Source organism: Gymnodraco acuticeps, unplaced genomic scaffold, assembly GCF_902827175.1.
Source record: "Gymnodraco acuticeps unplaced genomic scaffold, fGymAcu1.1, whole genome shotgun sequence".
Lineage (NCBI taxonomy): Eukaryota > Metazoa > Chordata > Actinopteri > Perciformes > Bathydraconidae > Gymnodraco > Gymnodraco acuticeps.
The window spans coordinates 1,552,138-1,567,521 of NW_022990501.1; the positions used below are offsets into that span (position 1 = coordinate 1,552,138).

The 15,384-nt window shown below is 40.7% G+C and overlaps 1 protein-coding gene across 1 annotated transcript; it reads right to left on the reverse strand.

The window, feature by feature from the left end:
- Positions 1-5,318: 5,318 nt before the first annotated feature.
- Positions 5,319-13,789, reverse strand: LOC117552986 (serine-rich adhesin for platelets). Its single transcript, XM_034226725.1, has 4 exons — positions 13,417-13,789; positions 8,992-12,243; positions 7,253-7,327; positions 5,319-5,646 (listed from the first exon to the last, which is right to left on the reverse strand). The coding sequence occupies exons 2-4, from the start codon at positions 12,171-12,173 to the stop codon at positions 5,427-5,429; spliced, it is 3,477 nt and encodes a 1,158-aa protein (XP_034082616.1). The 5' UTR covers positions 12,174-12,243; positions 13,417-13,789; the 3' UTR covers positions 5,319-5,426.
- Between the last annotated feature and the right edge of the window lie 1,595 nt (positions 13,790-15,384).

A 15,384-nucleotide genomic window follows, 5' to 3' on the forward strand; every position in this document is an offset into this window, starting at 1 on the left:
AAGACAGTTTGTTTTCATCTGTTTTCAAATAAACAAAGTCTTGGCTTTCAGAATATTAAACTTGTTTCGGCAAATTCAGATGATAAATACAACTTTGAAGCTTGTAACGGCATAATTACAAGCATAGAACGGACTAATGTAACGTCACAGCAAGCATAACAACAGCCGGTGTTTCTTGTAAGTGTTTCCCCGGTACACAAATGCAAAAATACACAAACACACTCGCGAGCTTCCCCCAGACCAGTAATACAAACGAAAATGTGTCTTCGGGTCAATGTGACTGATTTCGATAGAGCAAGTCACATTTGGTTTAGGCACGAAACATACTACCAGTAGAAATACATTGCTTTCAAAATCGCTCTGTGTCGAATCAATAGATTATATTTCGTGACTATAACACGAAATGCCGTGAGTGCTTCATCCTCTGAACACCACAGGATGGTGACTGTAACGCACATAACATAGGTACGCTCCTCTGAAATGATTGTCCACTGCAATTATTATTATCCCTCAATCGAGTTCGCTATTCAGCTCGCTAACGTTAGCTTAAACAAACGTAACACGCAACGTTAGCATAATCTAAAATGCGTGCGTAAAACGGCGTACCTTTTATGTGGCTCGTCAGCGCAGACTCTCGCATCGTTATCTTTGCAAACTTTGCAGGAGGCTACTCGTGGGCTTGACCCTCGTCTTAGCCATGGCTTGTATTTGTCTTCTGCTAGCCAACGCTCGTTGAAACTGCAACCTCCTGGCACACATCTATCACTCATCAGAATGCCCAGGTCACACGTAACACAAACACTTGCAGGTCGCGCGCATAGCGCGGGAAGGCCGCAGCGGATTATTTTCTTTTAATCTAAAAAGCGAACTATTCAGTCAGACAGCAATTTATTGTAAAAGTAAAGCATTTACATTTTCAAGCACATTATCTCAATTTCAAGCACCATTCCCAAAATGCAAGCACTTTCCCAACCTTGAAAACACCACGTCAAATTTCAAGCATTTTCAAGGATTTCAAGCACCCGTACGAACCCTGGTCATTGGTTGTGTCTGTGTTTCTGAAAATAAGACTACACCACATTGCCAAACTCACCTCTCTTGACCTGCAGAAAGGGAGCACGAGAAAGAAGCTCTGCAAAACAGTCCTCTTTCAGGGCTTTTAGCTCATTTAAACTTTCATAAGCAACTTTGTGTAAATATGGTTTGGGGCGGGGTGGTGTCATGTTCTTGTGTTTAACTTGAAAATTTACATTTTTTATATAGATGTAGATTTTCATTTTTTCTGACAGAGATATAGATATTCATTTTTACTGATATATAACTTCTGTCTATGTATAACGTATTATTGTTTCTTCATTTTTCAACTTATTAAAATAGCTGAGTAGTAGGCCTACACAATCTGCTTCTGCTTCTCTATAGACCATTAGTATTTTGGTATATGTGTGTGTGTGTGTGTATATATTAGCCTATATAATATATCGTGTGTCTTTTGCAAAATACCTATCATACATAACATATAGGCTATCAAATACCAGAATATTCTATTGCTGTTAAGCCTACTATGAATATTAAAATACGCCGAATCATGTGTCCGGTATCATGCCTATACTGTATGACGTTTGCAGAAAAAAATGCCCGTGAAAATCAGTTTTGTATTCAGTGAGTTATGATTGATTAAATGCGCTGACACTTCATTGCACCTGCCAGACAGATTACACTGAGTGGAGCGGGTGACCGGTCCAAGATGGCGGCCCCACGGCTCGTCAGCGCCAATAGGCAGTAGCGGTCGATGCGGCGTCTACTCTTTATATGTCTATGTTCACATAGACGACAAATAGTTTCATTCTGTGTGAAAGATTGTTACAGCCGCTGTTTTCCTTGTGCCATTAACTCTGTTTGTGTGTGCATATATAAATGAGCTGTGCAGTTCCTCTGCTGTCATTGGCCGTCCCGACCTCGCAACATCCGCGGTGATTGGACGGACGTCACCCAATCCCCGCCCGCTTCTGCCACGTCATCCGGGGGAGGAGTACAAAGGCCGGGCCGGACATCATTCAGGAGGCTCTGTATTGTGGGACAGACGCCTCAAACCTCTCATTGTGTTACTGCCATATTCTGTGCCTCGTTAGACTGCCTAGCAGTGTGTTCAGTAGGGTTTCTGTGCGAGTACACTGATTAGCAGTGTGTCGTAGTGTTCTGTGTTTAGTATAGGGTGTGTGTGTGTATTGCTTAGATCCAGGTTGCTTAGCTCCTGTAGAACAGCATTTAGGATTATTGACATTGTGAAACAGCTTAGACCCAGGTTAGCTTAGCGCCTGTAGATCAGCATTTGTGGGGGTATTGCTTAGACCCAGGTGATTAGCACCTGTTGATCAGCAACAGCTGTGTTCCCACATAGCCTCATTTTGTTTATTGTTTTGTTCCACTTTAGAAGTGAGGTACTTTTCTTTTCTGTTGTATAATACTGCGCAACTCTCTTTTGGAGTTCCCCTTTTGTTAAATAGTACCAGTTTGGCCCTTTGTTTGTGTCAAACTGTTTGTGTACATTATTGTGTTCAGTTTTGGTTACAAATAAACCACCGGTAACATATACCAATTCCAATCTGGTCGTGTCGTGTCCCTTCGGTCCCCCTAGCTGCCCAATAGGGAACGTAACAAAGATATTCTCTAATATGGAACACAAGTGCAAATATGTTTTCTGGCCCCGTTTATGTTTTGTTTTATAGAGATATTTGTCTTTGGCTCTAGGACTCTAGTGTAAAGAGGTTGCTGCAATATTGTTTAGCAGAACCACTTTTCAAAATTGGCAAGTCCGTTGGCAGAGAGCTGCAGAATCTCAGCAGAGCTCTTAAATCAAGAATGTAGCACTCTGCAGAAGCAAGCATGGACGCTTCTTCATCCCATGTTATACATTTCTAGCTAGTTAGTAAGTTTCATGAAAATGTTTCACTGAAAATAATGTAATGTAATAGGATCTAGCTTTACTGTAAAGGTAGAGGTATACACAGTAGTATAATGCAATACAGAAACGTTATCTAGACTAGGTCCATCAGCATTCAAACACCAAGCAGCAAGGCCTGCCAGACCATCATGTCATTTCAGTGTTTGTTTTCACAAGCAAATCAACAATGCATTTGTTTGAAGAAGTTAATGGAAAGTATGGAAACTAAACACAATATTATATAGAGGGATCTGCCACAGCGGATAGTGAACTTTCTAAAATGTGCCAATTTACTCTACAATGCTCAAATATAACTTTATTTTAAGGGTATTTGATGCTTCTACTCAAACATAATTCAGAAGCAAAAATGTGTTTGCTCTACTACAGCTTCATATTAGGATTAATATTGCAAGATATAGTCCACAAATCATCTATCATGAATTTTTTAAAGGTTAAGATAAACTTTGCACAGCAGTAAAAAATAGCTGCAACATTAAAATGGAGACAACAGTGATTATGTGTTATGAAATGGGCCATTGTGCATAGTGACCAAAGTTACTTTTACGTTAATTGAAGGGCATGTAGTTGTCACAGTCACTTACAGTATTTACAATGTGACATGACTACTTTTACTTATGTTATTTAATATAGTTTTAGCGTCATGTCGAACTACGTCATATACCACATTAACTGTCGGGCTGTTAGCATGCAGAGCAGACACTTACTTTTAGCCGAGAAGCTAGTTGCTGTGCCTTTCCGAAGAGGGTTCCTGGTGCGATATTGTATCCGGTTGCCATTTCAGGATCTTTGTTATCCAGCAGCGTCCTTCTGGATTCTTTGTAAAATAATTCCATCATGATAAGTCGAAAAATACATGTCTTCTGTCTTTTTTTAAACTATTGTTCCTTGTTGAAAACAGTTCTAGCTGTCTTCTAGCAACTACGGATTTCGATTATTGAGTCTGTCGACCAATCACAGCAGTCTGTTTTTCCGACTTGTTGACCAATCACAGGCTGCGGTCCTGATTGTGTGAAAGCTCTCAAAGTTGTGCCCAATGGAAAATAAACAACTTGATAATAAAAAAAAATACTTTATTTGATAGTACTATATAATACAACTTCTATATCTTAAGAGAATATTTCCCTGATTTAGCATTTCAACTTGCTCTTAATGTTTCATAACATTCCCTTTGGAGCCATGAAAGGCTCAAACAGCACTGCGCTGTATGAGTAACTTTGATGAGTACAATTTGAGGATGAAGATGTTTGGCCATTTCCTGAATACTACATCTCTGTATGTATGTATGCATGCATGCATGCATTGTTGTAATGTCTAGTTGAGATAAAACCTTACTGTTTTATCTAAGAAGGCCATGAGGCTGTCACCTGCTATATAACCACTTTTCCCTCAAGCATCATGTGCAAGAATATCTTTCCAATTTCATAATTATTTCCTCTTTGCGTCATTTTAATTAAAACACTTCCAAAGTATTTTCAGCTCAAAAGGTGATATAACAACCTTTGCTTGGCTTGTTGCTCAATATACAGTTTATATGTTTCTCTTATAGCCTTTCTTCCCCAAAACTCTCTAAATCTCATATTCCCCTTGCACTGATAATTGATGAAGTTTTCAGTGAAACCGTCCAGAAGGTTTTGTTTCATGCTGTTCTTGGCTTTTTATATTCATGTTCCTGTGTGTGCATGTGCACATTTTGAATTTGACTCACGCTTCATTGCAGCCTTTCGTCATGTCATTGTTTTACTCCGAAACCTTTTATGAAGCTCAGATTGTTTGGGGATTTGGAGACCATCAGCACAATTGACAAAGGCATAATGAATGTTTTTCTATTTTCTCCACTCTCGTGGTTAGTTTGCAGTTTTAAAAAAAGGTTTAGATGCACTGAAGCTGTACATCTCAGCAGATTACATATATTCATAAAGGGAGGTTTAGCATTCTAAATTAAACAAAGCTCTGGAAAAATGAACAGATTTACAGACAAACAAACGGTGAGTAAATTCCCATTTATTTTTACATTTAAAAATGATTCCATTGAAAAACTTGTTTTATGCTGCACATTTAATCTTAAGAAGCAGGCAAGAGGGACAGATAAAAGGGAAATGTGACATCAACTAGAACTTATAGTGCATTAATCATAATGTGAATAACAGAATATTTTATGTCAAATTAGATACAGAAATGTGTGGCTGGGGTTTGCAGCAGGCATATTGACAACAAAATCACATTAACTTTCAGAAGTGAAATATGGATGATACTATATGAAGGCCACAAAGATAAGGGGTACAAAATCATGTTTATAAGCTTTGACAATGTGCAGGAGAGTGGAACTCTACTGGGTAAGAGCCTAATCCAGAGTCACCCTATTCTATAGGAAAGGAGGAGTAGAAGTCCTCTGCAAAGGCTTCTGCTGGTCACTTGAAACACAGGCTTATGGCTATAAAACAGCACACAGGTTTTGTGGAGAGGTCTACACTTGCTGGATTTTCCTGGGCAGCCATTTGAACAGGGTCTTGCAAAGCTTTTTGCTTTTCACCTTTGACTTTGTTAAGTTCTTAATGATGACATTTCTGAGCAGGCTGAAGTTCAGGGGAGGGGATGAGTGCGCGTTGAAAGCATTATTTCCTTTTGTCGAAAGGTTCAGAACTTCCAAGAAGCGTCTTTCCTGCTGCCTGAAGTCATACTCCACACTGGACAGACACAGATGCAGCCCAAAATTACTAAAACCCCCCAAAACAGAGGCTTGAAAACAACACAAAATGTATCAGCTCTTGCCAAAGAATGCATATGAATGCTTAGATTTGTCAAATCTGTATTTCCAGCTTATTTTTTCTATTATGTATCAAGCTTTAGTATTTACGGCTCACTTTGTGGGACTCGTGTGGGAGGATCTGCACTTGTTAGATTTCAAAATGGACGATTGGTTCAGGCAGGAAGACATCCCCCAGCAGGGTGTCCTTTGTGTTTGAAGGTGCACACATTTTGTTCAAATGGCCTTATCTTCCATTCGGCCTTTAAGGACCAGATGGCAACACAAAGCACTCAGCAGATCAACTTATGTAATGTGTTTTTATCATGCAAAAGCAGTTTTGGGAGCAAGTAGATCAGGAGGGATGTGTTGAATATTTCAAGATAAATACCATTTTAGGTCTCGCTTTGTAGAGTGTGAGGTATTTTGTTTTCAGAAGATGATGGGAAGACTTAGATTTCCATAGCCGCCTTTCAAATACAGTATTTCTGGGACAATGCTCTGTAATGTTTTTTGTCTCAACTGATGCAACATTTCCACTAATGGGTGCAAACCAGCATCAAAGTTAGAATATGAGAGCTAAAAACTATTGCATGATATGTTTTCATGCATCACATCTTTAACAAAATGGGCAAGGTATATATAAACGTCTGTCATTCGCTTTTTTTTAAAGTAAATAAAAAGGACATTTTAACATGATTAAATAATTGCTGCAGGATGTGAATACAATACTTTTCAAGATAAGGCTACTTTAGGAAAACTCAGTTCAAGAGCTAAAATATGTATTTACATTTGACACAATATCAAATTATATGCAAATTAACAATGCCTTCATATCTTAAGTGAAGTGATCTTTGTAAATATGTGTTTAAAGTGCAAGCTGCTTTGGCATGACTTGTCCCTTTTTGCTAGTTTAAATTTCAGAGAGTGAATCCTTATCTCCATAAATCTGGATTGTGAATAGCTGGAGTCACATATGGTCAGTGTTTTAATTTGACAGTGTTCCGAAAAGATTTATGATATGCTCAGAGGGGAAAGTAATCTCCCTATGTATTCTGAGCGATGAAACAAATGAGCAGTACAGAGCTTTTCATTTAGTAAGCTGCCCATACAGTAAGTCATTCATTTGAAGTGAGGAGAAGTGGGCAGTCTGACAGAGAAGTGCTCGGTAACTGAAATGGCAAATGGCCTCGACCTTGTTGAACCATGCCTTGAACACAAATGAACTTTGAATCAAATCCATAATTTTAAGTTGCCCTTTGATACAGAGGGACATTCTTAAATATTGATTTATTTTTTGGGAGTATCCTTGTACAAATATCTCAAAAGAGATTGTTTCAGGCCCAACATTATTTTCTTGATCTTAATAAAGGTTGACTGGTCTATAATCAACGCCAAGGCATAACACAATATCATACTATATATTTATTATTTTTTGCAACCATAGTTCTATTTTGGGCAAGAGACCTATTTTCTAGAGCTGCTCTTTTCAATTATCAGTTCAAACACTGCATGCAAGCAAAATGGTCATTTAACTATTATCTCACCTGTACACAATACAAGCAGTCTTCTGGCAGGTTAAGCAGTTGTTGAGGTCCTGTCCAGTGTTGAAGCATTGCCGACTAGGATAAAAGAAAGTAAACATAATTGCATACAATGAATAAGAGAAAACTCCCCCATTCTTTCAGATTCACAGCTTATTATTCTCACCACTCATCCTGTGTGTGTGATATTCTTCCAGACTGATGTTGGCAGCGATGGGCCGTATAACATGCATTATGTCAGACATCAGTTGGTTATTAGGAGCTGGTTATTCTGAAACATGACCTCGGAGGCAGTCACAACCTATTAGCACACTACAGTGGATGAGAATGATTGACATAGACACATTGCCAGAAGGCAATTTTAATTCTTGTTATTTATCCCAGAAGAGTTATACGGCTAAATAAATCTCTCCGAGATATGCCCTCTCGAAATGCCCAAGTAGGTTTCTGTCACACTCATGCACACATTCGCAGGCCTGGTTGCAATGTTTAGTGTTAAGGCTTCACATCACGACACTATGATCCCAGCTTCATAACATCTTGACAGTATGTTGCCCTTCAAAAGACGTTTGTTCAACTTCTTACATCCAAGTGTATCTAAGAAATAGTGCACATAAGAATTGTTTAATCTTGTTAAATATCATATTTGGCCTCAAATCATCTGAGGCCTGGCCCTGCGATCTTTGGCGCACCCCCAAGGGTTAATCCATTATTTCAAAGGTGGATACTAGTTCAATGTCAGCAGAAAGTCAATGTTAATTTGCTGCATTTAAATTAATTCCTTAACCATCCACTTCATCCAAATTGGGAACAAAACCATTTTTTGACTGTGTTGCACATATTTTTCTTGTAGATATTTTAAAAAGGGGGTTTAAAAAAAACTGAAATGTCTGATGTATCTGTCACCCAATTTCAATGTTTCTGTTGTATATGGGTTGTTTTTACCATCACCAGTCAAGGCTTTATAAATTATTCAACGTTCTAGACCCCATGACCAGTCAATAATTCTAAATATTAATCCTTTTACATCGTTTTTGTTCTATTATTTACATAAAAACACAACAATCTGTTAAGGCTTTTAAATATTTTATTTAGAAAAGCAGGACTTTGCAGCCCATAGTCTGCTAAGAGCTAACAGGCTAATTGCTAACATCTTACAGCTAACATTAACTAGCTTTCCTCTAGCCAATTATAAAACATATTTGTGTAAGCAATGCAGTATTGTCACAGTAGAGTAGACCTTTGCATTGAAAAACCTGCCCCCCCCACCCTCTGTTGTGTCGGGGTCATCTGAACCCGCCCTAAAGGCAACAATCAGAGTAACCAGTACTTTCTCCACTTAACTCTGGATGAAGGCTACTGTACATGTATTTTTACAAACACACACAAAAGTGTTTTTTCGATTGAAAATCAATACAGTTTACCAAAGCATTGCAAAGCCACTGTGTGTATCCAGTAAATGCAAATGATGACTCACTGAAAAGTCAAAGATCAGCAAAGCAGGGCAGCTTTTAAAGTAATTCCCTTGACCAAATCTGGCAAGCAGCTACTTTATTGGAATGTGGAATTGAATGTGGAGTCTATTAATAATTTAGTCATATCTGACACTGCAGGGTTTGTATTATAGTTAAACTATACACTAAATGTTTGATAAGCATCATGTAATAATGCTGCTGTTAGTCTATATGTAAAGCAATACATTACACTATAGAGGAGTCATGCAGACACACACATCATCTTACCCGCTGGTGGGAGTGTGGCAGGTCTCCAGGTTATGGATAATGTTAAGCAGAGTAGTGATCCTGTCCTTGTTGGCTGCCAGGCTGGCCTCCACAGTCTCGAGCCTCTGCTGTAGGGCTGCTGATTTGCAGCACTGTGGGGAAGGAGGCAGCAACAGGGCTGCAGCAGCTGGCTGTGAGTGAGCCAGGCTGGGGTCCTCTGGGCACGGCTGAGGGGGGGCAGCGCTACATTTTGAATCCGCTCTGACGATCGCCTCTGCCTCGCAGGACGGGAGGCGGGAAATGGATGCCAAGAGCTTTGTTGATGACGGCAATATGGAATTGCATTCAGTGCCTGTGCGCATAAAACACTTTTCCTGGCTGTTAAAAGGGACTGGTGCAGTGAATGAAAGCTCTGGACTTTTGTGTGTTTGTGATAGGGATGAAGGTTCTGAATCAGAGGTTTGGAGAACTGAAGGTTTAATAATTGCCTCGACATGTGCACCAGTGTGTTTCAGTGATGAGAAAGTGGTCTCACAGTTTGATTGTGCTTTGGCAACTGGTTTTGAGTGATTGGGAAGTGTCCGTTCGTCGGCCTTATATTTAAGACTAATATTCGCATGCCTGACTGAGAATCCAGAGGAGAATTGTTCTGTTTTTGAATCCATCTCCTGGGCGCTCTTTACTGGTGGGCATGTAGTGGATTGTCCCTCATGTTCAGTGTCTTTGTATTCTTGATGATGCGTGCGCCTTTGTTGCCCTGTGTTCATGCAACCCCGGAGACAAGAGCTGCTTGACTTAATTAGGGAAATGTAATTCTGAAGGTCGGTGACCTGGGGCACATTTGAATTTTCATGGTCATTTGACTCATGCAAAACGAATTCATTGATTAGATTACCACTGAATTTATTTCCACGCGTATATGATTCAGTATCCGGAATAATGGCTGATTTAGGAGTTGGGGTGCTTGCATCACTGACTTTGATGTGATCTTTTGACACGTTTAGCTGCTCGGATAATGCAACCGGAGTCATTGTTGAGTTGTTTTCCTGATTGGAAACAACACCACACACACAAGATTCATTCCCGCTTTGAAACCTGCTGTCTGTTGCTAGTGTGTGATCAGGTTGAGGCGCGTCATTCCGATTAAGAACGTTGGTGGGTTGTGTTGTGTCTGCTGATTGCAGCAAAGCTGTATCTGTGGCACAGACGTTACTTTGGTTTCCTGTCAATGTAGATGAAGAGGTGGAGACAGTGTGTGGTGACGTTTTCAGATTGATTGAGGAGTACCTGAGGGCTTTATTTTTGAATAGAGCGCCGTTGCATGTAGATGTAGAACTGGGTGCTGCACTTGAAGGCAACCTAACTCTTGAGTCTTGGGGTTTTGTTTCACTAAATGTTGCGTTTACAGATACTGTGGAAACATGAAGCGCAGGCTCGGACTTTGAGGCGTTACGTAGAATCGGTTGGATCTGTGTAGCCACAGATTTACTTTCAGTGCTGGTATGATCTGAACTAGAGGTGCGATTCAAAGCATTCTGTGGGACAACAGTTCTGAGAATTGAATGTGACGCAGTTTTGTTTTGCATGGAAAATCTACTTGAGTTCATCGCAGTGTCAATAAAAGATGCTTTGCCTGGTGATTTTTCCTCGAAGCTTGATAGTGTTTCTTCTTGAGGGGTATATCCAGAATTGCGAGAGAAACGTGGTGGACTTGCAGGGTCTAATGCATTGGCTACTTGTAATAAGACAGGTCTTTTAGGGCTTATTCCCAGCCTATGAGTTGTATTTATTTCTACACATACTATTTCATGTTGCGCATTAGCAAATTTAGCAGGTATACTTTCAGTGGACGCCAGTACAGTATTAAAGTTTGTGATGGATTTGCGCGTGTTGGTAGTAGATGTGTTTTCAAATTGAGAAGATGGTGACAAATCTTTTTTATTTTGCGCCGAGTTGTTTTGTGGGTTTTCAAACTGCTTAGGATAAGTGTGTGTGTGTGGCTTGTTTGGTTTGGTAGCTGTTGCAAACTGCGGAGTCAGAGCGAGAGTTGTTGGTCGCGGGATTTTACCGCCTTGTGGCGATTTTGCTAAAGATTCTATACTGGCTTCCTCTTTTCTTGTTTCAATCGTTGCTTTAGTAAAAGTTATGATTTTGGCATTGAGGATGGTTGTGGGTTGAGGAGACGTTGCATCAATTGCAGCATGTGTCTCTGAAAAAGTGTCCAAATTGCCTTTAGAGTGCACTAGGCATGCTGGGTGTGGGGTATTTCCATACTTTAGTTCTTCACTAAAATATAACATTTGTGGATTAACGAGTGTCCTGTTGCCTCTGTTTGTGATGCTCTCTGAGATTTCATAATGGCTAGGCTTAAAGTTGTTCTCCATATTGGGCATCTGGACATGCGTGGTAGGCAAGACGGAGGCTGACTTCGATAGTTTCTCTGCGAGACAAGCACCAGTATTGGAGCTTTTCTCATTCTGTCTGCCACCGCAATGGCTGCATATTCTTTGTGGCATACCAAAAGGTCGGGCAGCAGATAACAGCAGCTTCCCACACCGCTCTGCATAATGACCTTGCAGTCCGGTTGGGTCTTTTTCACGAGAGAGCGCACTGTCGACAGACTCTGCCTCGTCGCTGTGAACGCTAATTCCGCCGATCGCCTCTGAATCTACCACGCTGCCGTTGGTGTAGCGGTGAGCAGATTTTAATTTAGACCTGACGTTGGTTACATTCCCAGCAAAGTGTGGGTTGGTCTTGATTGCCCTGGCATAGCAATAAGTCCCACTACTGTTCCTCTGACTGCAGGCCACATCCTCAGAGGCCTCACCTCCTAGTGCTTTGAAAGTCACTTCTTTTTTGGTCTTGGATTCCCCACTTTTCTGTTTTAAAATAACCCTTTTCTCCTTGTCAGTCTTTGTTTGAAGTAATATCTCCTTGTACACTGTTTCCTTGGTGATGTAGCTCTTGGATGTTTGAGTAATGCTATCCGATGGCGTAGAGAGTGTATCAGTTAACTGTACACTGTGCTGGGTGAGTGGTCTGCTTATCCCCGGGGATGTCTGAACACCCACGCTGCACTGAGGTCCCCATGTGTGCAGCAGGGCTCTGTCTACTCCTGTTGTTCTCCAACCACGCACTCCAACCAGGGCAGGGACACCCAAAACTGGAACTGGAGTTGTCAGGTCAGCGGCTCTTCTCCCCATCCCTTGTTTGGCTGTCTCAAAAGTCTGGTAATTCAAGAGAGCAGCGGTATTTCCATGTCATTACATCCGTCTAAAAAGTAAGAGAGGAACAAGTTTACAGTGGGAGGTGTTTGAGATGGTGCCATGAGAGAAATCTATGAGAAAGCAGGACAAGTTGAAACAATGCGCAGAGCTAGAACTGAGACGAGGGACAGCTTCAATGCCGCAGGAATCAAAGACAACTATTGCTGTCAGAAATGAAAGGCAGACTTGAGATAAGCCAGAAAGAATCACGCTCTCAGCTAAAAAACTCTCCCAACCTGGAGAAGCCTGAATAAGAAACATACATCTGTTAATGCTGATAAAAAGGTGGGCTTTGAAAATAAGTGTTTTATATTATATTAGCCCTTGACAAATACTGTCTCCTTTTAGTGCACAAAGCACAAATTAATTTATCGAATACAATTCAAAATGTTGCTGCTTTGGTAAACTCTGTCTCCTCTCTAATGGGAATGTTTGTCATAGCAAGCAGCTTTCACTGTGTTGTCCTCCACATTCAGCTCACCTTGGAAAGAGGCCATAATGTATACACACACTGATGCTATAGACTTCATTAAGCTTTGTGTGCATTTAACTGGAACACCCTTTCACACGGCTGGCATTTTGTGTGCGTGTGTGTGTGTCTATGACACTCACAAATTCACATGTGCCAGTATTTTCGTGTGCGAGAGGTCATTTTAATAATTTACGCAACAGCAGTTCCGTAGTCACCAACGGGGCTTTAATGTGTGACTCTTTTTGTGCATATTAACAGGCAGTCTATCATTACACACTGAAAATGCAGTGTGAATGTTTGGGCTCGCGAACGGTGATTTATGACAATATTTTCATGCAAACACATTCTGACAAGGCTCCTCTCCATCCCCCTCAACAGCCTTCATACAGGGATGTCAGAATTGCAAAAAGGAGAACATTTTGAGATCTTTATCGGTACAGACTATTATTATTATTTTGGTTTTCGTGTCACCTAATGTTATTTACTGTACGCTCAGTCAAGTGACCTGTCTGTTGTCACCACCGTTTAATGTGATAATTGTCCTGCCCTGTTAATGCACAATTAAATTCTCCTTTGCCGGGGTGAAATATATACATGCTCTTTCAGTGCCACACACTTTCTTCACATGATCAAGACTAAAGAAAACAGAGCTGTTTCTCAGCACATTCCTACCAAATGTGTTTGTATTATTCTGTTAAGCAGGCTTACCTGAGTGTTTGTTTTGATCCTGCTGCGAGTTGTCTTGTTTTCTTGAGTCCAAATGTCAGTAGCTACTTTTACGCCTTCTGTTTTATGTCCTCATTGATCCATCACATTTTGGAGTGACTTTGTCTTCATATATCCAATCCCTTGGTGGTAGAAAACAAACTCATAGGAGTCTGCAGGCGGTCCTTCTGCAAAGCATCGATTCTTGATGAGCCCTCAATTCTGAACTAATCTACCTTTCATTGATCAGGCATAAAGCCACGCTGTGTCCTCATTGTATCCCCTTCTCCTCTTGTTTTGGTCCTGCTGCTCCATGCTCACTCCATAATCACAACACAGCAGAATGTTACTGTGTGCTGCCCTCCAACACTCTCTGTCTACTATGTCTTGCCTTTTTTGCCTCCTCCTCCTCCACTCTCTCCCTCACTCTCTCCCTCTCACCCCCTCTCTTTTTTCTGCCACAATCCTCTTCCCCAGCATTCATGTATCCTGTTCTACAGCTGGGTGGAGAACGAAGAACAGAGCGAGGGAGAAAGAGAGGGAGAGAGAGGAAGTGACTTGCATCAGTGCGGTAGGGACTGTGTGTAAATTACCATGCAGGTGAAAAAGCAAGGAAAGTCATTAACAATGATTTAAAAAGATTTCATTTTTACGACAACTCTATCCAGGTATTTTCTGCTACCAGGACATTATTATTATTGTCACATATGTTACATCAGGAAAGATGTATACTGTTTTCAGAACTTAATTAATTTAGTATTTTATACTGTATTGTGACTGCTAATTTACTTTTTTGTGGAGTCTGAGTGTGGCATCAGGGGCAGCAAGTTTTAATACAATAAACTATTACTAATTACATTTTTATGACCAACATTGGTTTATGGTTTCATACACGTATATAGTGTTTGGGAGGTGTTGTTGTAACATAAACACAAACTAAACTGGACATAGTCACATGATGTCACCTATTGGTTTTTGGAGTAGCGTTTTTTCATCACTACGGTAAAAAATTAAGGTATAGTAATTATTTAATAGGCTTCTATACAATCATCCTTCTTTTCGCAAGCAGTAGAGTCGCCCCCTGCAGGCTATTAGCAAGTAAACAGGGTTGAGGCACTACATTTACTTTAGAGTTACTTACTTACTTTAGAGTCCAGAGTTTGCATTTTTCAGATTCAAACAAACATTATTGCATTGAATAAACATGTTTACACGCACGCACGCACCCACACACCCACACACCCACACACCCACACACACACACACACACACACACACACACACACACACACACACACACACACACACACACACACACACACACACACACACACACACACACACACACACACACACACACACACACACACACACACACACACAGGCAGATACATTCATGCCATTGATAATAGGGGCATGATTAAATTAAGTGAAACACCTGAATTACTGTAGGCCAGGGGTTCCCAAACGTTTTCTGTCAGGCCCCCCCTTTGGACAAAAAAAAAAGTCGGGCCCCCCCAACACAAATAGTCAGGCTCAGTGGCGGCGCCAGAGATTTATTTTGGGGTGCTGTGGGGTAGCTTGACGTTTCATAGAGGGTGCCCAAACATTTAGGGTTTCCCATTAATGTACCGGGCGCGACAGTGGCATTTTCTACTGCAACACTCCCCACGCAAATAATAATTGTTTACATTAATCGTGACCAAAACGTTTGAGACCCACTGAGATAACTTAGACTAAAGTTAACTATCTAAACACTCAGAGAGTCCTTTAGTTCACTGAGTCTCTCAGTCTGACAGGAGAGGACTCTCCTCCACTTTGTTGTTGAAAAAACTCTTTATATCCGTTAGCGTAGCTCGCTAGCACCAGAAGCTAACAACTACGATCTCCGGTACCGGTGCGCTCTCTCTCTCTCCAACCCAGTCTCATGGCATTTCGTGTTCACCAACACAATTTTTAATCTATTGATTC